This window comes from Arvicanthis niloticus, chromosome 17, assembly GCF_011762505.2.
Source record: "Arvicanthis niloticus isolate mArvNil1 chromosome 17, mArvNil1.pat.X, whole genome shotgun sequence".
Taxonomy (NCBI): Eukaryota; Metazoa; Chordata; class Mammalia; order Rodentia; family Muridae; genus Arvicanthis; species Arvicanthis niloticus.
This window is the reverse complement of record NC_047674.1, coordinates 41,944,721-41,968,678: the sequence shown is the minus strand read 5'-3', so window position 1 is coordinate 41,968,678 and position 23,958 is coordinate 41,944,721. Positions and strand designations below refer to the sequence as shown.

Sequence of the window (23,958 nt, the reverse complement as noted above, 5' to 3'; positions counted from 1 at the left end):
AAGGCACACCTCCTAATAGCGCCACTTCCCATGGGTCAAGCATATTCAAATCACCACAGTAGTCTAATATTAAAAAAAAAATCATAAATGTTGTCAGCTGTTATTTATTTACCAAAGAAACTCTAATAATATTCACTGAATCCTTACATAAAGAATGATACACAAATGATATTTTCAGAAGATAAGTCACGCCTTATCCCAAATCAAAGGCTGCACATACATTTTAATACCTCTAAGTTTTGCTCAAGTTATTTAAACCTTCTACCTGCTTTGCCATGTAGTATACGGTTCATGTCTCATCACTAAACTAAAGTGTCAAACCTTTTATGAGATGCTCTTGAATCCCTCTGGACAGAACCAGTTACGCCTATCTTTCTGTAGCTAGACTACTTTGCTAATGAGTGGCTCTGTCCCTTTTTTGGGGGTCCTTTTAGGTGAGTTAAAATATGTCCAGGTTTTCGATTTAAGTATCTATTCATCCCTGAGAACAGAGAAGGCATTGGTATGCACTGAATGTGAAGCTGGTTGGAATATTGATTGCTTAGGAACAATGATAACGATTGGCTGCAGCCTGTAATGAATGAGGTATTCATGAGATTATAGATGATCAGGACCCCTAGCCTGTGATACTTCAAAATCCAACACAAAATGTGATGTGGACAGAGCCACAAAGCATTATAGGATAAAATACCAAAATTACACAAATATATGAGTCTTTTTAGAATTTCATATAATGTGCATGTGCGCATTTACCCACAACTTTCCCAAGATCCATGCTCATTTCCCTGGTCACCTGACTTTGTGCTCACAAACCAAACCAAACCAAACCATCCACCAAGTCCAATTTGAACCATTCAAATATTCTGGGATATTCATGTGGCCTCCTTTCTCTGAAACATGCTCAACTTACCAGGGGCTACACTCTTATAGAGAAAACTGACATTAAAATTTAACCAAGGCTCTTGATAAACCAAGTTAAAGAAAGAATTTAGAGTAGAAGCCCTGAAACAGGACCGGTCCCAATCTGTTTGATGTCTTGCACGGGACATGTTAATGACTTCCACTGGTTGTTTTGTCAATGCACTATTGTGATAAACCCTTGAGCATACCTCCATCACAGCATTGATTTGGTAACCAGTAAAACAGACACATTATTATTATTATTTTATTATTATTATTAAACATTTGAAATAGTTTAGGAGTAAATGGAGAGAGGAGAATAAGAGTCGACAATTAGGTGCAGAAGGGAATGGTAAGCCCGCTTCGGCATTGTACGCATGCACATGTGCTTATGGGTACAATCGTAGGTAGGCAAAACTTCTCATCAGAGAAACCTGAGATTGGTATGGCTTGCTGTATGACATTTTCTTTAGCAACTCATTTAATATTTTGAGCCTCACCTCACTTGTAAAATGGCAATGTTGATGAACTATGTATTATGTTAAAAGAGAAAAAAGTTTGTGTGTAGTTTTTGGTAGCAAGGAAGTGTGCATTCTTCTGTCATTCTCGAAGGAATCCCACAGAAAGCCCTCAGCCCGCATAGACCAAGAAAACACGCTTGATCCCTACTCTCCTCTGTCGCCATCCTCCCAAGTCCTGTGCACTCTGATTTCTCTGCAGGTACTCTGTGAGCTGTCTAATCCTGGAACCACTGTGTTGATGTTGGCACCCTGTCAGCTCCTAACGGCTCTAAGCTCAGTCGTTAATAATGAAGACTCTTTATCACCTGTCCAGGTGCCAGTTGCTGCTGCTATTCCTGGCATCAGCCATGGTTTCAGAGAGATTTGGAGTGAAAGGAGGTAATAGAAAGAAGGACTCCTGCGGGTGCCCTTAGGAACCACCGGAATGTCTGTGCATGCATTTGTGGCTTTCTGGTTAGCTGTTTGCCTGTTAGCTTACAATCCACGTGGCTCTAGGTGAGAAAAAAAATGAGTTTCTGGCAGCAGAGTTTCCCCGCTGTTACTCAAATGCCTCTTGTATAGATGTTTTCTCTCTCAAGGTTGTCGAAGTCTACATTAAAAGCTGTAACTTTTTAAGTTACACCTCAAGTAAGAGGTTTGTACCCTTGGACTTTGCTATGTGGTGAAGTATGTGTTCTATGACTGAGTTACATCCCCAGTGAGAATTTGATATGTTGTACGTGACATATGATTGCATTAAGATTTTGGAAAAGCAAACGCATGTGTTAAGTGATGTGCATTTAAAGAGACAGGAAAGTTTTGCTATATGTCCACCATGTCCACAGGTTATGTGCTGACAAGAAACTCAAGAATGCATGCTAGTGTGGAGAGGGTGCATCTTCCCTAGGTAGGGAAACCAGGAGTGGTGGTTTTATTTCCTGTTGCTATATTTTCTAAAATATTTGCATTGCATTCCAAAGCAAAGAAGCCCTGTGTATGCACAGGAATGGATACAGACATTTGTGCACATATGTATGAAAACAGTTACATGTATATGTAAAGTTACATGTGTATGTATAAAAACAAAGTCAGGGCATTGAGCATCATGAATGGAAGTGTCAAGTGTTTTCTTGGCACCTATGACTGGATCCTCAGTGGTTGTTAGGATGACCTTTTCTGTACCTACTTACAACTCAGTAGACTAAGGTATTTTCTTCATCCCTAACTGAACTCACACAGGTGTCTTCAACATAGTTTCTTTGCCAAGAAAGCTGGGTGGCTGCATCTGTTTCATTGGATTGTTATAAAGCACAAAAGAGATCATGATGAGAAAGATTCTTGAAAAATCACAGAGTATTGTGTTCAGGAAGGTGCTGAAAGAGAGCTGAGCTTGGAGGATGAGTTTACGGCAGTTCTGTGGGAAGAAGAATGGAAGTGTAGTGCAAGCTTATAGAGTATGAAAAGGAAGGGAGACGGGCTATCAGTTGGCTTACCTTGACGGCTCTAGGTGAAGTTCTTGAGTAGCTGTGTATTGGCTAGGTATATTTGTAGCATGTAGCCACACTTTATTTCTCAAGATCTAAATGAACCATGACTTACAGAAGCAGAGTCAGAGTCGGGTGAGGAATAAAGGGCAGAGAAAAATGTGTTCCAATAAGCAAAATAAATCAAACTAAAAGACTTGCTTGCCAGGGTATGTATTAAGTTCTAACTTAATTCTTAAAGTGTGTCCATAAAGGGAACACTTTTATTATTTTATTACTATATTATATTATTTTATTAGTAGCTTACAAATAAATAAACTGAGTCAGGGAGGTTAATTTCTCTTGCTGCTACAAAGCAAAGTTTCTAGCAAGCTAAAAAGTAGGTGTGTGCCTTCCAAGAGTAGGTGTGCTCACTCTAAGGGTTGGCTTTGGTAGCTAGAAGGCTCGCCTTGGTGGTGGTTACTGAGCAGAATATACATGGCTTACGTGCTGGGGCAGACTTGATTTTACTTGTTCATTTGTTGGTCTTTGACAGGCTTTTGCGAACAATCAGAGTGCATTGTTATTTGCACATCTATCTTGAGAGCAGCCCTAGAATGGAATCAATTATAACACTTTACTTTCTACACACAGAAAATAACGAAGAACGGGACATTTGCATAAAATCAGTTTTTACTAAGTAGATCCGGGAATGGGAAATCAAGTTCTCTGATTTGATTCCTTAGCTAAGGTTTCAGATTTCAGGATCACACTGCCACCTAGTGGAGAGAGAGAGAGAGAGAGAGAGAGAGAGAGCGAGAGAGAGAGAGAGAGAGAGAGAGAGAGAGAGACTCTTCTCACCAAGCAGAAAGTACTGAAATGGGTGTGATGCCATGGGATGCAACATACAGGAGTGTGTTTAAGGTTTCTCCTAAAGAGGGAGGAATTTCAGGATTAATGGTTGTTCAGTTTTATTAATGAAGGTTGGTGTGTAGGAGCTCAATTTTACTATTAATAGCATTGAGTTGGTGAATGATGATAGCATAAAGAGGAGACAGGAATCTCTACTTATCCTGCCATATATATATATATATATATATATATATATATATATATATATATATATATAATGTATGTGTATATATATCACTAATTAGTTTATTTATTATGCCCTTACTGCTTCTATATTATTTGTATTCATTCATTCATTCATTCATTCATTCACTTTACATCCTGATCGCAGCTTCCCCCTCTCCTCCCAGTGCCTCTCTCACACAGCCTCTCTCTCTCTCTCTCTCTCCTCCTTGGAGAAGGGGGAGACCCTCCTGGGTACCAACTCTACCCTGACACATCAAGTCAGTGCAAGACTAGGCACATTCTCTCCCACTGAGGTCAGACGAGGTGGTCCAGTTATGGGAATAGGATCCAAAGGAAGACAACAGAGTCAGGGACAGTCACTGCTCCAATTTTTAGGAGACCCACATGAAGACCAAGCTGCACATCTGCTGCATATGTGCAGGAAGCCTATGTCCAGCCCATGCTTACTCTTTAGTGGTTCAGTCTCTGGGGGCCCCCAAGGTTCCAGGTTAGCTGACTGTTGGAGTTAGCCTATCCCCTCTCTGACAGGTACATTTAAAAAATAGATGTCTTGTAAGGAATGTATTGCATGTGGTTTTTCATTATCTCTAAGGGTCTCGGGAAGTCTTATTGGTTAAACTGATAATTATTCAAAAATCTTATTTAGCAATTAATTATTGTACACTCACAGTCTGCAAGTCAGTACCGGTGGCAACAAAGGGCTTAAAGGAGTTGTAAACATGACTCTGAATAAGCAGCCTTTTTCAGTGGGCCACCACCACCACCATTACCAGGAACAGCAGCAGAAACAACAGTTTGGAGCCTGTTAGAATGCAAATTTTTGGACCTGCCTTAAATCTTCTGGGGCTGGAGTCCAGTAATCTGTTTTAAGCATCCTGGTGGTTGATTCAAATGTAGCTTTTGGCTCCACTGTTAGACAAGAAGCCCTGCCAGTGCATAGAGAACCATGCTGATGGCCCAGCATGCATGGTTTGGAGGAAGGCAAATGAGTCTTAGGACACGAACCAGCTGCTGTAAACTTGGAGACCCACAGGCAGCAAATACAGCAACAGCTCCCTGAAGCATGTGTGCTCTGGTGGGTGGCGGATTGATTTTTCTCTTCCTTGGAAAACTGGAAATGATCATATTTTAGAGGAAGCAAAAATAATACCCTGAAAAGCTTTGGGGGCTGGCAAGGTCAGCGTTGCTGTGTCTTTGGCATTACTCTTTCACAATGAGAGCACATTTATTTGTGAGCGATTGCACAGAGAGCTGAGTATACCACGGGACTCTGTTTGCTGGCTCTGAGTCTAGATGATTAGGTTACAATTACGTGCACAGGACCAAAATAAGCAGATTTAAAATAGAGCTTTGATCAGGGTGGGATTTCTTTACAGTAAAACTGAACCTAAGGCAGGACAGTGGGAGTCTTAGTTTTTGCAACTCTCTGATTGTTAATCAGCATCTCAGCCAGAGAGAGTTTTTATAAGTTTCAGGCTATACCTGTGGCTAATTTACAGGACCCTCACACAACTCACACTGCTGTCAGGCACTCTGGATCCTTTACACTGAAAGCAGAGGCAGATGAATAAAGCTTCAAACTCAATTCCATTAAGAAGCTGGTTATTCTTTATTCGAAAACTACAACATAATTAAATGCGGTGGTCACAACGTCTTTAATTATTGTCATCAGGTTATCATTACTCCATTCAAAATCACATTTAAAAGAAAAACAGATACTCACGTGGAAACAAAGGAACTTGCTCCACTATTCGGTGAGTTTGGTGTGATGCGCCAAGTCCTGTGTCAGGAGGCAAGAGGCATTGTGTCTACTGTGTTCTAATCCAGTGTTTTTTTCTAACCATGCCTTGCAACTCATTACTGGTTTTGACATCAATATATCGAGCTGTTCATATTTATTAGAGAAGGAAATAGGAAATGAATTGAAAAATAGAGTATAGCACGTTTGCATGCATAAGTGCTGTTTCCTGAAGCCTTTGTTTTAGTTATGTGCACTTGTATAAGTTGTTCAAATGGCTCTCTCCCGTCCTTCAAGCAACATCAGAATCCTTCCCAAAGACATGCCTGAAAGTGTCACTGGGTACCCAAAGACCCATGGGTAGTCTCCATGACAACCAGAACGAAGTCTAAACTCCCTAATATCATTCAGGGTCCCTCACCACGTTCCTCCTATTGGATATTTCATAAAATTTCCCGTATATTTACTTGTTCAAGTTCAAAACCAGAGATATATTTCCTCTGTGCTCTCCATCCCTCCACCCCTCCATCCCTCCACCCCTCCATCCTTCCACCCCTCTACCCCTCCATCCCTCCATCCCTCCACCCCTCCATCCCTCCACCCCCATTCCCCCATCCCTCGACCCCTTCATCCCCCCATCCCTCCACCCCTCCATCCCTTCACCCCTCCATCCCTCCACCCCTCCATCCCTCCATCCCTTCACCCCTCCATCCCCCCACCCCTCCATCCCTTCACCCCTCCATCCCCCCATCCCCCATCCCTCCATCCCTCCATCCCTCTCCTTCCAACTACTTTATCAATCTTATCTCTTCATTTTCATTCAGTCTCCATTAACATTGATTCCCTCAGAGCAGCCTTCCCTGGCCCCCTCTGTTTAGACCAGTCTCCACACTTCTCGCTAGCAAACATTTCCCTAATAGTTTTAATTAAAGTTCTGACTGAAATTGTTTTATAAAGTGTTGAGGCCCACATTCTGCCTCAACACTTTGCCTCAACACTTTTGGGGCTAAGTGCTCTGGTCAAGAGAGAGTGTGGCTCTTGGGGCAAGAGACTCGAAGAATGGAGACAAGACCTGGTGTGATTCAGTCTCTCTTCTATTTTCTCATGTCTCCCTCAAGTCTCTCTTATTGAAGGGAATTCTGAGGTATTTATATACACAAGCAGGAGAACACAGGTGAAAACATTTTACCACGTGCACCATACAGCTGAGGTCACTAAACAGCAAAACAAGCTATGTGGGATAAACAATATATTTATCAGAGTGTGCTTCAGCTGTTAGAGGCTTTTGAAAACCAAGTCTTTCATCAGGGTATATGGTTCCAGATGGCTGCAAAGTTGATCTAGCTGCTTTCTACTAAAGTCGGCTCCCAACAATAAAGGTGTTCGGTGTCTGTCTCCCCATCCACGTGAAAGCTATGTGGGGCAGAGAACTGGTCAGTCTATGTTCTAACTGTAGAGTTGGGTTTAGGGTTTGAAGTAAGATGGCCATGGCTGACTAAGTACCAAGTTGTCTTTAAGCTCAGCCGGTCATTCTCCATATGTAGTTTCTTCCCTCTATAATATAGTCTGCTTTCTCTGCACTGGTCTTCCCTAGTCTTTTGGTAGGCTTCTAGTCATCTTTTCAGATTTCATCTCCTGGATGAAAGATTTTCCTGTGCCCTTGGAGTGAGTTCATCCTTGTTGACAGTCATTTTTATTCTCAGCACTGTAAGTCACTTTTCTTCCCCTTCTACACTGTGATTTTCCTCAGGGCAGGCATGTGGTTATTTGTGCTTTTTGTCTTCTCAACTCCTAGTATGTATTTGGTGATACAGTTACTCGATAAATATGTATTGAATGCTTGAACAAACAAATGAAAGAAAACAGATGTTCAAGAAAGATGACTGTGACCGTGATCCCTAATTTAAGTTATAAGGAATAAATCATTTTGATTTATAGACAAGGAAAGATAGTGTGCATACATACACTATCGGATCTTTGTGTACATGATGGAGTGTTAAGAAGTGTGCATAAATAATTATTCTATATAAAATTGATTACTTGAAATGTCATGTTTTCTTAATGAATTTGTGATCTGTCATGAATGACAAGTTTTCCTTTGCATTGGCCTTTCAGGGAAGAATAGTTAGGTAAAGTGTGGGGGTAGGAACAGTGTTAGCGACAAAAATGAAAACAAAAACAAACCAAAACTAAGTCTGGCGAGATGGCTCAGTGGTTAAGAGTACTTACCACTTTCACAGAGGTCCTGAGTTCAGTCCCCGAGCACCTGTTTGTTGGATCACAGCTGCCTGAAACTCCAACTCCAAGGGGCACGATGCTCTCTTCTCTTCTGGCCTCTGCAGGTAACTTCAGTCACATGAAAAATCCACACATGTACACATAATTTTAAAAAAAGACAAAAAAATCTTAAGTCCCTTGACTTCAGTGTACAGCTTGATCCAAACAAGGATAGAGCGTGGAGTTTGATCCATCTTCCTATGAGAATTCAATGTCACATTAGGAAATACAATCAGTGACAGCTAAGATGGATGGAGCAGACACAAGTGTCTCTAAAGGTTGTATATGGCTTTGTTTTCTCAGGAGTTACATTTTTGTTTTAATAGAACCGCTAGCTTGTTATTCACTATGTAAAATAAAGAGCCAGCCTGGCCAGAAGCCTCATCATTTATGAGCTTAATTTCCTCTCGATTCTCTTATCTTTTATTTGAAGGCCCATTCACCTGCTTTCTTATTTTACTTGTAAAGAATTCTTCAAAGTGGCTTGGGAAGGGGCAAGCATAAAGGTAAGTTCTCTCAAACCCTTTGAAGGATTTCTGAAACAGCTACGTACACAGGAAAATTGCCTCTGTTTTTTTTTTTTTTTTTCTTTCTTCTTACAGATCCACAAAACACAGAGCTTGTATAGAAAGAAATTCCTTTTGGAAAATGCCTTTCTCTCTGCAGATCTAAGGCTGGCTTGTTTTCCATAATTTCAGGCCATTAGGAAGCTCCCCAGAGGCACATTTTTTTTTCATTTTACATAAACTTCAACTAGCTTAAACAAATAAGCAGGTCTCAGGCCATTCATGTTACTAGCCAGGGCAATTGCCTCAGAGAGTTGGAATTTTGATAGAGAGCAGGCCTTGTGGACAGCACCACACAATAAGAAGAAATGAATGTCCCTCTCTGGGAAGGAGAGGGGACATCCCCCTTCCCCATAATGTGTACACCAGAGGAACAAAGTCATAGAAGGAAAGCCAGAACAGTAGGACTTGCCTGGTCAAGGTCCAACCAGAGACTCTCCAGCAAGCTGAGAACGCCAAAGTAAGAAAGACTATAGAAACAACAAACAGGTAAGGGATGAGGGGATGGTTCGGTGGGTAACGCTTTTTGCCTCACAAGTCTGAGGACCAGAGTTTGGATCCTGGAACTTCCTATTAGAGAGGCAGACCTCGTAGCTACCTGTAGTCTCAGCATGAGGGACAGATCCCCAGTGAGCTCCGGGTTCAGTAAGAGACCATGCATCCTTAAATAAAGTGGCGAATTATGGAAGAAGACACTCAGCGTCAATTTTGAGCCCCTTCAGGGTCATATATACATACATATGTATGTATATCTGTATGTGTGTGTGCCCTATCCCCCAACACATGTAAAAACATGTATACGTATACAGACACCAAAAATAAAATAAAATAAAATAAATAAAATAAAATAAAATAAAAATGTAATGAGTCAAAAACGTAAAAATAACTCAAGGAAGCAAACCTCAAAACTATTCTGCACCACGATTTACAGAGATGATTGGCCCACCTGACTCTGAGTGCCGGTGTTCCTTCGACATTTGTATCTTCCGAGATGGAACCGGAAGTAAGGCATCCTGTGCTTGCCGGACAGGGCCAGGAGTCCTGTTGCTTCTAAAGAGTGCTCAGGTTCAGGAGGAGGCCTGTGCACGTGTGACAGTGGTGTGCGCACACTCCTGTCTGGGTCTGTGATCCTGGTAATACACTCTCTAGTTGTTTATGGAAGACAATGTGTTGGTCTATTCAATACCATACTATCAATCTCAGAGATTGAGAGCAATTAAAAGGCTTGAGGTAATATCTTATCAGAATTTCCCACGGCAAGTTAGAGCGCTGACTCACAATGAATAGCATCAATGGTGTTAACGATGTGTAGTCTAACTTCACGGGTGATTGTGAGACTGGTATGCTACAAGGCTGCAGGCGTGGACCAGAGAGAGAAACACACAATGACTTGTTATTAGGATAAGGATGCCAGGGGATGACTTTGGCATAAGATCCTTCATCTTTGCCAATCTCATTTGATTCCCTCAGGAACTGCTGTTAAGGAATTGCTTTCGCACCGTTTTATAGATAAGGTAGTTAAATATGAGGAGGCTGATTACATTCATATAACCGCTAAGGCAGAAGAAGCAGGTTTAAACCTAGGTTGACTGGGCGGCAAGGCTCCAGTGAGCTCCCACACCTATGGCTCAGAATAGACAGCTTCTTTGCTGGATCTGTGGCCACTAAAAGCCTCTACTGTGCCCTTACAACAGCTCTCAAAGCCTCCACTGTGTCCCATAGCTGCTCTAAAAGCCTGCACTGTATTCCTATAGCAGCTTGCTGCATTTCTCTGGTGAAATTCCCGACATCCTGGTTTTTTTTTTTTTTTTTTTCTCTCCTCAGCAAGGTTTTTCCCATCCAATCCCTCCTTCAGTGTAACCTTGTTAGCTTTGGGCCAGGCACACCCCTGGCTGGGCCTGGGCTTACAGGCTGCCTCTCTCCACCCCTTTCCTTTGCTTCAGCTTAAAGAGTCATTACATGCCCCCCATTCACTCTTTTTGCTTTTAGCCCTGAGAGGGGCGAGAAGGAGCAAGCTTGGGAACAAAACTCAGAGTCCTAGAAGAAGAGAGAAAGGGGTCTTGGGGAGTAGGGACTCCCCTTGAATCCCTTTATGGTGACTCTTATAAAGCAAAGAGAACCTACTGGGAAAATGAAGAACTTCTGGTAAGCCCATGCCTCTGGAGGGAGAGGGGTGAGGATTTTTTTTTTTTTTCAGTATTGGTAGCATAAGGGGAGGTGAGAGACAGTGAGAACCAGGGGAGAGACAGAGGTAGAGACAGATAAGATTGTATAGCAAGTATGTAAGCACTTGAAATAGAAAAAAAAAAAAAAAAAAAAAGAGAGAGACAGCTACAGAAAGAGAGGCAAAAACCCAAAGATAAAAGAAATTATCCTCAGAAAAATGAAAATAAAGGCAGTAGTATGCCCTGGGATTTGGTTGTCTCCATCAGCCAGATTTGGCAGGTATGAAATATGAAAGTAGTTCCATATGAAGAGATTCCTGTTTGGGTCATTTCCCCCCCTCTTTCCTCTTTAGGAAAATTCCAGTTTTCTTCTTTGTGTGCAGTTTCCTGGGACCCTGGGTATCTGCAACTCCGAAGCGTCGTGCAAGTAAGAGCCATGGTTTATGGAGTGTGTGAAGTATCTCTTGCCACCAGAAGCAGGCAGGACTGTGATGAGGCAGGGCTGTGGTAGAGTGAACACTGTGCTTCCAACGGTCCTTCAGGCTTTCTCTCTTTGATTTGCATGGGGGGTGGGGGAGAATATTTGGATGGTTGGTTCCATGCTCAATGTTGAGCCTGGAAAGGGTGTCTCAATTGTAAGCTGGTAGGCAGGAAGGATAGCTCTGCTTTTTTCTAGAGCTGGACGTGGTGCTTCTTTCACATGATGAAGGTAAATATTGAGTGACTATGTGGATGTATGGCTGGGTAGATGGATGGATTTCCCCAAAAGACTGGGGTCAGGAGGATAAAAAGGAAATATTTGATGTAATTTAATGGGTAGGGCAAAACTCAGCTATGTACTGAAGCTGTGTGTGTGTGTGTGTGTGTGTGTGTGTGTGTACATGTGTGTGAAGTCTAAGAGTCTTATCAAGGCAGGAGAGGGTCTGGTAGTTATAAGAACTTGTCTCTGATGACAATTTCCCAAGAACTGCACTTGTCTGGGAGCCCCATGGAACTGGCTCAAGGCTGACACTGTGATGTCATTGTAGAGTTAGAGTTGGTGGTATTTAAGGAGTATTTCTAGCCCAAACCACCAGACGTTTTCCAAACAGGCTTCTGACCCCATGCCATCTAGGACACTGTGCAGCTCTGCCTCCAAATGGAACAAATCCCCAACTGCTCCAGGAAGGAATGGAACATTTCTCCATCATAAATCAGGTCTCTAGTTCCATGCCTTGCATCCCTTCCTGGAGAAGCTGAAGGTGAATGGATACTGACCACTGAGGCATTGGGTTCAAGACAAATAAATAGCTCGTGAGCAAGCTTGTGTGACATTGTGCTTTCAGCAGTTGCTTGGTTATCGGTATTATTTTAATATGATTTAATATCAGATTAATGAATCGTTATCCTGTAGTGGATAGATTGGATGACAAGGTATTGCTTTTGCAGGATTTCCTGCCAATTCCATTTCTAATGGTGGAAGTGAACTCTGTCCCAAGATCAGGATTGGCCAAGATGATTTGCCAGGCGAGTAGCACTGGATCATACTGGAAATGCAAGCTTTCCAGATATAGTTTATTTGGGAAAGGGATAGAACCAGTCGCATTTTCGACTTTTCCTTTTCTATTCTCTTTCCGTAGGGTTTGACCTGATTTCTCAGTTCCAAATTGAGAAGGCTGCATCACGGAGGACTATCCAGAGAGTGGTGGGGTCCACAGCATTACAAGTAGCTTACAAGCTGGGAAGTAATGTAGACTTCAGGATTCCAACAAGGTAACCTATCAGTAAGACTCTAATTACCGCCCTTAAGTACTTTTAGACGTCTTTACAGCTATTCAATATTAGAAGGATTTTTTCAACTGTTCGGTATTTCTTGGATTATTTTGTTTTAAGATAAAGGCCTTGGGGTACAGCTCAGTGGTAGATCACTTACCTCAAATGCATTAGCCAATGAATTAAGTCACCAGAACTGCTAAAATAAAATAATAAAACAAAAACAAAAAGAATGTGTTCACCTATCGGTCATTAGCACCTGAATACCTCTCTTCATGTTAGGTTTGCAATGTGCTTTCCATTCCAGGAATAAAAACACCCCGGAGACTGTTATACATCAACCCAGGACAGGTTCTTAGAATTTTGCTTTCTGTTTTTCTGTAATTTGTCTGGGTTTGACTGAAAGGACTCTCTGTGAGCAGCACCAGAAATGAAACATAAATTTAACTCGAAGCCGCAGTGTGGTTTGAAGGCTCACAGTGGAGCTGTTCAAGTGTCGTGGTGCTGAAAGGGAGCCACACATGCGGTCTTAGGTCCTGGATGACGCCAAGCAAACAAAACACGCCTTCTCATTAATGAATCCTTTCTATTTATTTTGAAACCTGTGTTTTAAGGAGCATTGCTTTTTTTCTTTATATCATTTTCCTTTTCTTCTCCCACTAACTCACCCTGTTTCTTCCCTTCTCCCTCTCAAAATCATGTGATCTTATTCTTCATTATGTATACACACACACACACACACACACATGCACGCATGCACCCACACAAACATACATACACGCACACACACACACACACACACACACATACACACACACGCACGCACGCATGCACACACACACACACACACACACACACACGGGCTTGCTACTTGGTAGTAAACTCATCCTTGGGAAAGGTTGGTTCTCCCTCTCTCCATAGTCTGTAATTGTCTATAGCTCTTCATCTAGTATGGGGCCTTGTGAGATTTCTCCTATTCACTCAGTCGAGTGGCACCGCCAATGGTCTTGTTTAGGCAACCATACTGCTGGGATGTCACGGGTGCAGCTTTCTTGTTGTTTAGAAGACACATCTCTTGGCAGTTATCCTGGTCCTCTGGCTCTTAGGATGTTCCCAGCCCCTCTTCTGTGAGGCCTGCAGAACCTTCCATGAAGGGTTGCTTTATAGACGTATCCATTTTGTGTACTCCACAGCTAGCTGTTTGCATTTTGACTAGTTGTGAATTTCTGTTATGGCCTCTGCTTCAAAAAAATAGGCTTCTTTGATGACAAATGAGAGCTACATTCATCTGTGGGTAGAAGGATATGTATTTTTTTTTTTTTTCAGAATGAAAACATCTTTTTATTTTTAACTTTTTTGGAACATTTTTCCAATTGAATATTTTATTTATTTACATTTCAAATGTTATCCCCTTTCCTGGTTTCCCCACTGCAACCCCTCTATCCCATCTCCCCTTACCCTGCTTCTATGATGGTGCTCCCCCCTCCACCTACTCCCACCTCTCCATCCTAGCATTCCTCTACACTGGGGTATCGAGCCTCCACAGGACCAAGGACCTCTATTCCCATTGATGCCAGATAAGGCCCCTTCAGTTCCTTCAGTCCTTTCCCTAACTCCTCCATTCGGGTCCCTGTGCTCAGTACAATGGTTGGCTGTGAGCATCTGCATCTGTATTGGTTCCTGTCAGCATGCACTTCCTGGCCTCCAGAATAGTGTCTGGGTTTGGTGTCTGTGTGTGGGCTGGATCCCCAGGTGGGACAGTCTCTGGATGGCCTTTCCTTCAGTTTCTGCTCCACACTTTGTCCCTGTATTTCCTTTAGACAGGAACAATTCTGGGTTAAAATTTTGGAGATGGGAAGGTGGCCCCATCCCTCTACTGAGGGGCCATGCCTAGTCTCTGGATATGGTCTCGACAGGTTCTCCTTCCCCTTTGTGGGGTATTTCAGATAATGTCATCCCTGTGGGGTCCTGGAAAGCGCTTGCTTTCCTGGCATCTGTGACTTTCTGGTTGCTACTCCTAAAGGATAGGTATTATGAATGCAGTTAGAACATGTCCTGGTTTAGGAAAGCGTCATAATAAGTTCTCTTTAAGGGTCCATGACATCACCAGCCATGGCTGGCTGGCTTGGTTTGCAGTACCAGGCGTAAATCCCCTCAAACTAAGCAGGCCTTAAATCCAGTTAGATGGTAATTGGTTGCTGCCAATATATAGTGCCATTATTGCACTTTTGAAATATTTTGCTGTGGTGGTCATTATTGTGATTCATAGGCATCACACCTATGCAGGACCAAACTGCTTTTCTCCAAGGCAGCTTGCAGAGGATGTTGGAATACTGCAAGAGCCTGTCCCCAAGTCAGACACAGCTTGAGTCTCCAAGTTCCGTGTCTAACATGTGTGGTGTCTTCGGCCATAGAGACTGGCCTCCAAATTCTTGAATGAAACTGAGAGCACTGGTAATATCTATATTGTTTAGAAAGTCTCCTAACTCCCCTAGCCAATGACTCAAAGTAAGTTTCTCATGACTTTCACTAATTCTCTCTCTCCATCTGCCTTTTATAACTTTTATTCACCCTTCTAACCGAGATTCAAGCATCCTCACTGTGCCTTCCTTCTTGCTTAGCTTCTTTGGGTCTGAGGAGTGTGGCATGGATATCCTGTATTTTATGGCTAATATCCACTTATCAGTGAGTATGTACCATGCATGTCCTTTTGGTTCTGGGTTACCTCACTCAGGATGGTATTCTCAAGATCCATCCATTTGCCTGCAAAATTCATGATGTCTTTCTTTTTAATAACTGAATAGCATTCCATTGTGTACATGTACCACATTTTCTGTATCCATTCTTCAGTTGAGGGACATCTAGGTTATTTGCAGTTTCTGGCTATTATGAAGAAAGCTGCTATGAACAGCATTGAGCAAGTGTCTTTGTGGCATGGTGGAACATCTATTGGGTATATGCCTAGGGGTGGTTATAGCTGGTCTTGAGGTAGAACTATTCCCAGTTTTATGCAAGTATATTTTTATGTAATTTTAAGTAAAAATAATGTAATATGATTCTCTATAATGTGATTCTTTGTTTTTTAAAGACATCTTTAGTGTTATTTATTCCTTCCACATTTTCCTATTCCTCTATACAGATATCCTCCATGTTTTCCCAGTTCCCCTTCATATCACCTGTATTATGCCATCTCCATCTACCAGGAGACCCTTCTCACCCCTCCATCACCATGGTTCCTTCTTACTGAGATTCAGAGTTAGGAACCACAAATAAGAGACCTGAGGCCTTAGTTTTTCTGGGTCTGAGTCACCTCACTCACAATATTGTCTAGTATCATGATTTACCTGGGGATTTTATTTTTTTTCTTAAATAAACTAAGGATAGATCTGCTATATGACTAACACAGCTGTACCACTCCTTAGTATATGTCCAAAGGATAGAGTCTCGCTCATCAGTGTTTGCTGCCACACTATTCACTATAGCCAGGAAAGAGAAACAATCCTTGGTTTGGGAATGTCCTTCAACTGAGGTATGGATAATGAAAATGTGGTCCATATATACTGTGGAGTTTGATTTCTTTCTTTTAAATTACTCATGCAAAAGCTAGATGACAAGGAAAGAAGGGTTAGACTCATTCTCGGGAACAGAAACACTTGGTTTTCAATGAGTCTTTTTGTACTATAGAATATAGACCCCGAGACAGTGACAAAATGCATAGGCTCTTCATGGGAGAAAAATATACTACAAAAAAAAACCCCCAATGCTAGATGATCATAACTTTTACTCATTAATTTTCATAAATATGAAGAATTAAGAGTCATGATTATGCTTTATTTTAATCTATTTAAGAGGCATAATAGCCTTACATTCTTAACTACCATTTACAAACGTGTTATGCTGGCTTTGTTTTGCAACACAGACCATAGCTTTCTCAGTATTAAGGTCATAAACAAATATTTCAAGGTTCAAAGATTTTTGAATCTTTTATTCAAATCCATATGGTTCTCCACTTACGGTGCTTCATGAAGATTGGGATACAATAAATCATTTATAGACACAACTTTTCTGTTAAATTATGTATGTGCTCAGGTTTGCTTATTGATAGGCATAGCATATTTTCAAGAATGGAATCTTAGGTGTTTAATAATATATTGGGCTGCCTGTTCTGTGGATTAGGTTTCAGAGACATTTAACAGTCTTTGGTACACACAAATCTGTATATTTTATTCATATGAACAATGAGGCATTTTTCTTTCTTAATCTGTTAACATACTTGTCTACTCTAAAAGATTAACATATTAGTCATAGTTACACTTTTACACATATACATATGATCTTCATATGTGTAGAGAGATCCACACATAGGTACTCTTGGTGTAACAGTGCATTTAAGAATGATGTATTCTGTGAGTATTCCAAATGAGTGTATCTATAAGTGAGAACTTTAGTTTCTTTTTTAGAGAGATTATTTTTGGAATTAATAGGGTTCTAAAAACCATAAAAATCAAAAGAAGTGTGGCAAATCATTTAGAAACTAAAAGTATATTTAAAACAAATATGTGATGATGTGCTTAGTTCTATTGTGAAAAAGGAGGACTTTAGGTAGTTTCGTTCCCTTGTTTCTTACAACATTCTGTATGCTTTTTACAAAAATTTGTGTGCATATGTGTGCATATATACTATGGTTCAATACACTAAATGTCATCTATGAAATCAATACTCATTAAGACCTTTCTTCTTGTCTCCCTTTTCTTCATTATTTGTAAGAAGGGAACTAAATTCAAAAGTTTGACTTGAAGGAAGGTGGTTTGGAACTCTGGGTCTTTCTTAGTGCCTAATAGTTTTCAACTTTCTTATTTAGCAAATACATCTGACTGACATTTACTTTTCCTAGCATTCATTTTTTTTTGCTGAGGAATTTTCTTATGTTTAGAAGAAGATGTAAAGAAATAACTTTGAAGACTTTGAAAAGCTGACATTCCCTAAGAACTTGCTTCAAGACAAGATCCCCGGATAAGGAGGGATAGACAAGGCAGAGCTCTATAAACAAGGGTTGTCTTAGGAACTGCATTCCATTTACTGCAGAGAAGAGGTAGCAATGCTGTAACCCTTACTTGGTAGACCGAACGTGATGGAGCTGGAGTAGAGGAGGAAACGTTGCTTGTGCCCTGCTCCTTATACATCCAGGAGCAAACACAAAGCGACCAGCTGCTACTTTACTACCATACTTCAAAATCCTCAAAAAAGACATCCTTAGGGGAAGACACCCTTACATAAATTTGGTGCAGTTGGTTACCAATTTTCAAAATGTTTCTGTGGGTCTAGAATACAATTCTCGAGAGTAACCTTGAAACTATAAAAATAGCAAATAATTTTAACATATGTAAAAGAAATAAAACCCCACTTTAATTAAGTGGGTTTTTTTTATAAGCTAGTAGAGTCAATTTAGACTTTAAATAATACCCTCTTTCATTTATGAAGGAAATGTCGCCCAGAATATTGCAAGAGTGTGGTTGTTTTGGCTGAGATGGCATTGATGAATGGTGGCTCTTTGGGTAGAATAAATGATAATACTGTTGATAACCTTCATTAGCTACAAGGGAGGTGCTTTTAAAATGCATATTTTAAAGGTGGAGCTTTAATGTATATGAATGATTGAACTGGGGAAGGTTCATATAAGATGTCATCAAAGAACAAATGCTGCATAGTTTTTTTTTTCTTCACATTTTAGTCTTTCTGCAGGACTAGAATTCCAAATAACATAAACACAGAAAAAAATGGTAAATATGTATAAGTACAGAAAACAAAGTTTATATTTTCAAACTCTTCTCAGGCATTTGTATCCCAGTGGACTGCCTGAAGAATATTCCTTTTTAACTACTTTCCGGATGACTGGAAGCACACTCGAAAAGCACTGGAACATTTGGCAGATCCAAGATTCCTCAGGGAGGGAGCAAGTTGGCGTGAAGATAAATGGCCAAACAAAGTCTGTCGCATTTTCATACAAGGGACTGGATGGCAGTCTCCAAACGGCAGCCTTCTTGAATTTACCATCCTTGTTTGACTCCCGGTGGCATAAGCTCATGATTGGTGTGGAAAGAACAAGTGCCACTCTTTTTATTGACTGCATCAGGATTGAATCCTTACCTATAAAGCCGAGAGGCCAGATTGATGCTGATGGCTTTGCTGTGCTGGGAAAACTTGTGGACAACCCTCAGGTCTCTGTTCCCGTAAGTATAAAATCACAAGGTACCACCACAATAGTAACTAAAAACAAACCTGCATGGCTAATGATCAGCACCCAAGACATCTTTGACCATTAGCTATAGTGCATACAATAAATGAAGTATATACAGTGGATATAGTATATACAATGAATATAGCATATACAATAAATACAGTGCACACAATGGATATAGTGTATATGATGGATATAGAGTATACAATGGGTATAGTGCATACAATGGGTATAGTGCATACAATGAATATAGTGTATACAATGAATATAGTATATATAATGGATATAGTGTATACAATATATATAGTATATAGAATGGATAGATATAGTGTATACAATATATATATAGTGTACAGAATGGATATAGTGCATACAATGGATATACTACATACAATGGATACAGTGTATACAATGGACATAGTGTACACAATGGATATATTGCATACAATGGATATAGTGTGTACAATGGATTATACTACATAAAATGGATATAGTGTATACAATAGATATAGTGCATAAAATGGATACAGTGTATACAACAGATATAGTGTACAGAATGGATATAGTGCACACAATGGATATAGTGTATATGATGGATATAGAGTATACAATGGGTATAGTGCATACAATGGATATAGTGCATACAATGGATATAGCGTATACAATGGATATAGTGCATACAATGGATATAGTGCATACAATGGATATAGTGCATACAATGGATATAGTGCATACAATGGATATATTGCATACAATAAATATAGTGCATACAATGAATACAATGTATACAATAGATATAGTGTACAGAATGGATATAGTGCATACAATGGACATAATGCACTCAATGTATATAGTGCACACAATGTATATAGTGCATATAATGGCTAGTTACTCAGTTTGTAAAGTTTATTAAATACTTCAATCATTCAAAAAGCTTTCACTAGCAGTTTTGAGTGCTGTGTGGAATGCAGAGTTTTAGTTAAACAGATAATATTAAAGTCAAGGTCAACTTGGAAGGTGATCTACAGCCACCTGAAGCATCCATAAGTCATCAAGACAACTTACAAGGAAACCCGCACTAGTGCCGCATGTATCATGTGTTTACAATTAATTACAAATTTTAAAGTAAAATTAGAGATAAATCATGAATACAGTTAGTCAAGAGTCCATGATTTTTGGAAGCAGTAAATTTTTAAAAGGGAAGAATTTGAATTGTCAAAAGAAGGAAAGATAGTATAAAAGATGACTAAGCAAATGAATAGGGTGTCTTCAACAGTCTAGAGACTAGTTGATTTCAGTAATATGTGTAAATGTAAATGGAGAGTTTGTAGGAGGCAGGTGAAGAATTATAACTGAAGATGGTTAAAAGTAAAGTCAAGAAGTCATATGTGTTTGAGGAACAAAAATAAAAATTACATAGGTGATGTGATATGTATTCATTTAGAACTAGGCTTTATGCAATAAGGTAGAAGAAAACTTTAAAATGATTTTTATTTTTAGTTTTGTGTATTTGTGTCTGTGCAGATGAGGGTAGTGTTCTTAGATACCAGACGAGGACATTGGATCCCCTTGTGCAAGAGTTACAGATGATTGTGAGTCACTTGATGTGGGTGCTGGGGACCAAATTTCCGTCCTCAGCAAAAGTACAGGCCTTTAACCATTGAACCATTTTTCTTGCCTGAAGTGAAGAATTTTAGAGGTCTATTCATTATTTCTCTGTAGAAATCCATTGATATGAAAGTAAAGAATTTTGTAATGACATCATTATTGTGTCAAATAGTACCTTCTAGTAATTCTTGAAGAATATTTTATAGCATTTGGACAGTAATTTAAAACTACAACCTTGGAGGTCAAGGATTTTTTTTTTTTTTAAGGAAACAGAAGGGGATAAAATTCAATGTAAATAAACTATTTATTCTAATACATCTCTCCTACTGTGTGGAGCTATAACATTCCAGTCACAAAGCCTAGGTCATAGACGGTGGCAAAGGTGATACAGTGGTTTTGAATTGTTTCTGTGGACTTTTCTGGGGGGAAAAAAAGGTTATCGGGGACCTTGGTAATGGAAATTGTATTGTTCAAATAACTTGTTTTTACAGGAAGAGTTATGATTAGTGTGAAAGTTGGTGTGAAATTTCTATATTCTGTGATAGGCAGGAAGCCATTTGTAGCTGCCACATTACTGCTCTGGCTTGTAGACTCTCGAGAAAACATTTCTTCCTCTAATGAGTCATGGCACTTCAAGTGGCTGGGCTAGAAAGCTGATGTAGCCACTGTTGTGAAATGCTCAAATTCTGTGGAGCAGGACCTTTGCAATGACCCTGGAATGGCTTTCAGAGAACACAGCCTCCAGAATGCCAGTGCCATTTCTGGACACAGGCAAGGGAGAGGAGTTCTTAGCCCCTTGAAAATGTGCTGAGTTGTTTGAAAAAGGGATTCATTGACCTTAAAAACCCTTCAAGACCATATAATTCTGCTTTCTGGGTGCTAGTGAAGATGTTTTGTTTCCAGAGAGACAAACTCTCAATATTACTGTACCATATATGCGGCAGCTGGTTATAGATGTTCTGATAAACACAATCTCACAGCCAATGCAGACAAGTTTGTGCCATTTCTTCATGTAGGGAAGCAGCCATAATGTAGCATCTAGTTTTACGCTGTGGTTCTAGTATGGTAAGGAGATTTTCTAAGTCATCATGTTGTCACTAGTGTTAAAAGGATCTTGTATAGGCATGGACAATTCTTTTCACTACCAGAATCAATTCTAGCCTCTTGACCCCTTCCTGAAAACAAATAAGATCTGAGCCCAAATCTCCATAAAGTTCAATACTGGATGGTGGTCAGGTGGTGTGATGCCATGGATAGCATTGATAACAGATGAAAGCTATAGGCCAGAAAAATCCTTCCTCCATTCAAAACATCGCCGTGACAATATCAGATTCAATTTTTGCTGATGTAGCCCTCTTCCCTTGCCTCCCCTTCCAGCTTCTCCTCTGCTTCCCTTTTACCCTCCTCTTCTTCCTCTTCTTCTCTAAAAGTAGAAAGGAGAAGCCCATTTATTGTTTAAAAAAATAATCTTAGTGCCTTTAATATAACAATTTGAAATTTTCCAAATCCCTTGCATCTAATTTTCTGATCTTTAGAACACCTTTGTTCAGACAACCCATTTCCACTTACTTATTCAGTAAAATAAACTATCTCAACTGGGTTTACTGGTTTGGAAGAAACAGCATTAGAATTTAAACAGCATTAAATTTGTAATTTACTTTATCTTCTTGAATTCCAGCCAGCTTTCTTTTGGGGGGAAACATGCCTTTTACAGGTATGGTAGTTTATCTGAGAGACAGAGGCAGGGGGATATCTGTGAGTTTGAGATTAGACTCGTCTATATAGTAAGTTAGTTACAGGCCAGCCATGGCTATACTGTGAGACTCAGTATCAAAAAATAAATAAATAAATAAAAGAAAGAAAGAAGGAAGGAAGAAAGAAAGGAAGTTAGGAAGGTACATGTTAGGACACCCCTTTCCTTGTATTTGATCTCATTATTCTTAATTTATAAGGCATTTATGGTTTGTATGTTTTTTCCCAGAATTTATTCTTCAGCACAAATAAAATATATGTTAAGAAATAAAAGAAGACAGAGGAGTATAAATGGTGTCCCTAAACACTAATCCCGCTTGTTGACTTATCTAGTAAAGTTTCCTTGAGTGCTTATATGCTAAGAATACAAAGTCAAGGAAATCATCTGTCTCTGCCTCTCAAGTGAAACACCACAGCCATAAAATGTGTGCCTCCCCTCCCACCCCCCCAAAAAAAGCTGTTGCCTCCTCTAGGCCATGGAGAATGTGGATCCATACAATAAAACAATGAAGTCGAACCTGAACAGAGCCATGGGATTGGAGAAATGTGACATGCAAGCCCCTCAGTCAGATCAGGGTAGAAGGGTTAGGGGGGAGGATCAAGGAGACTTATGTAGGGAGATGGTGTCCGAGAGGGATCTTGGAGGGGAGAAGGAATGGTATTCAAGATAGATGAATTCTCATTTGGAAATTGTACATATATATGTATACGCATATGTATACATATACATAGAATCAATTCAATTCATTCCTTTCCAGACTCTTAAAGACTTCTTATATTACCCCTTGTTCTTCAAAACTAAGCAACGAGCACAAGTCTTTAAAGTTCAACTGCCCACGCTTTGACCCAGACCCCTGTTTTTTACCTCATAGCTTGTCTCTTTGGCTTTTTCATCAATTTGCCTAGAAAACTGAACTCGTTGGGAATTATGGAAGCCTACCACCACCTAGGTCTTAAAGGGTAATGGCTACTCATAAGCATATATCATGAGCCGCAGAAAAGCCTTGCCATCAGGAAACCTATCCTTCAGTTTGAAGACAGCAGATTCTCTGTGTCACCTTCTAAGAAATTTTAGGTAAAACAAAAAACAAACAAACAAACAAACAAACAAACAAACAAACACCCCATGAAATAGTCCAAAACCAGAAAGGGATGCACATTGTCTAAAAGTATTTTCTGAATATGATTTTGTTAACTCTAATCTTCCACACTTTCTATTGATGAGATATTTGTTTCAGGGTCAACACTTGCTTTTCTTTAGTAAGTCAACAAAAAGCAAAGTGTCCTTTCTGCAGGCATTATTAGCCGCCAGAGTTAGGTATGAGAACTGCATAAGAAAAACAAAGCCTAGGCATTTGATGGATCACCAATGCTGAAAGACTCACACTGTGGCCGTTCGTGCCTTTGCCCATCTATCCTATCTTGTGTTCCTTCCTTTCTAAATTGGAAAAAGGAACCAATTCCAAGAAGCCGTCGTGGGTGCTCATGTGATCCACAATTCAAGCACATTCTCATCATTTGTAGTTATTTACTGGGCGCAGAGCATTTTAAATTTTTTTCCCTACACATGTCTTTAAGTTTCTTACTTGCGATTTTAAAGCAATAAATTTCTCTTTTCCCATTCTCCTCATGCCTGTATTTTAGGACGCCATTTGTCCCGCTGCAAAGCGTGGTTTCCTGGCAGCTTACCACACAAGCGTTGTTATTTTCTGACAGCTTCTTTAGTGTTTGTTGTCAGCCTGATTGCCTAGGAGACTTATTTGGTACAGTCTTATTTCTTATTCTATTAGAAATCAAAGTTAGCCTTTCTCCCCTTTCAGGAATGCACGTTGGGAGTTTGGTCTTGTTTGAGGGAGGATGAAAGCTTATATGACTTTCTCCATGTATAACTCAAATCCTTC

At 40.1% G+C, this 23,958-nt stretch overlaps 1 protein-coding gene across 1 annotated transcript in view; it reads left to right on the top strand.

Moving 5' to 3' along the window:
* The first annotated feature begins 10,528 nt into the window (after nucleotides 1–10,528).
* Nucleotides 10,529–23,958, top strand: part of Col9a1 (collagen type IX alpha 1 chain) — a 77,647-nt gene continuing 64,217 nt past the window's right edge. Inside the window, exons 1-5 of the mRNA XM_034521317.2 lie at nucleotides 10,529–10,687; nucleotides 11,061–11,134; nucleotides 12,136–12,213; nucleotides 12,327–12,459; nucleotides 18,293–18,689. Coding sequence (XP_034377208.1) covers nucleotides 10,635–10,687; nucleotides 11,061–11,134; nucleotides 12,136–12,213; nucleotides 12,327–12,459; nucleotides 18,293–18,689 — 735 coding nt within the window. The 5' untranslated portion in view covers nucleotides 10,529–10,634. The remainder of the gene's footprint in view (nucleotides 10,688–11,060; nucleotides 11,135–12,135; nucleotides 12,214–12,326; nucleotides 12,460–18,292; nucleotides 18,690–23,958) is intronic.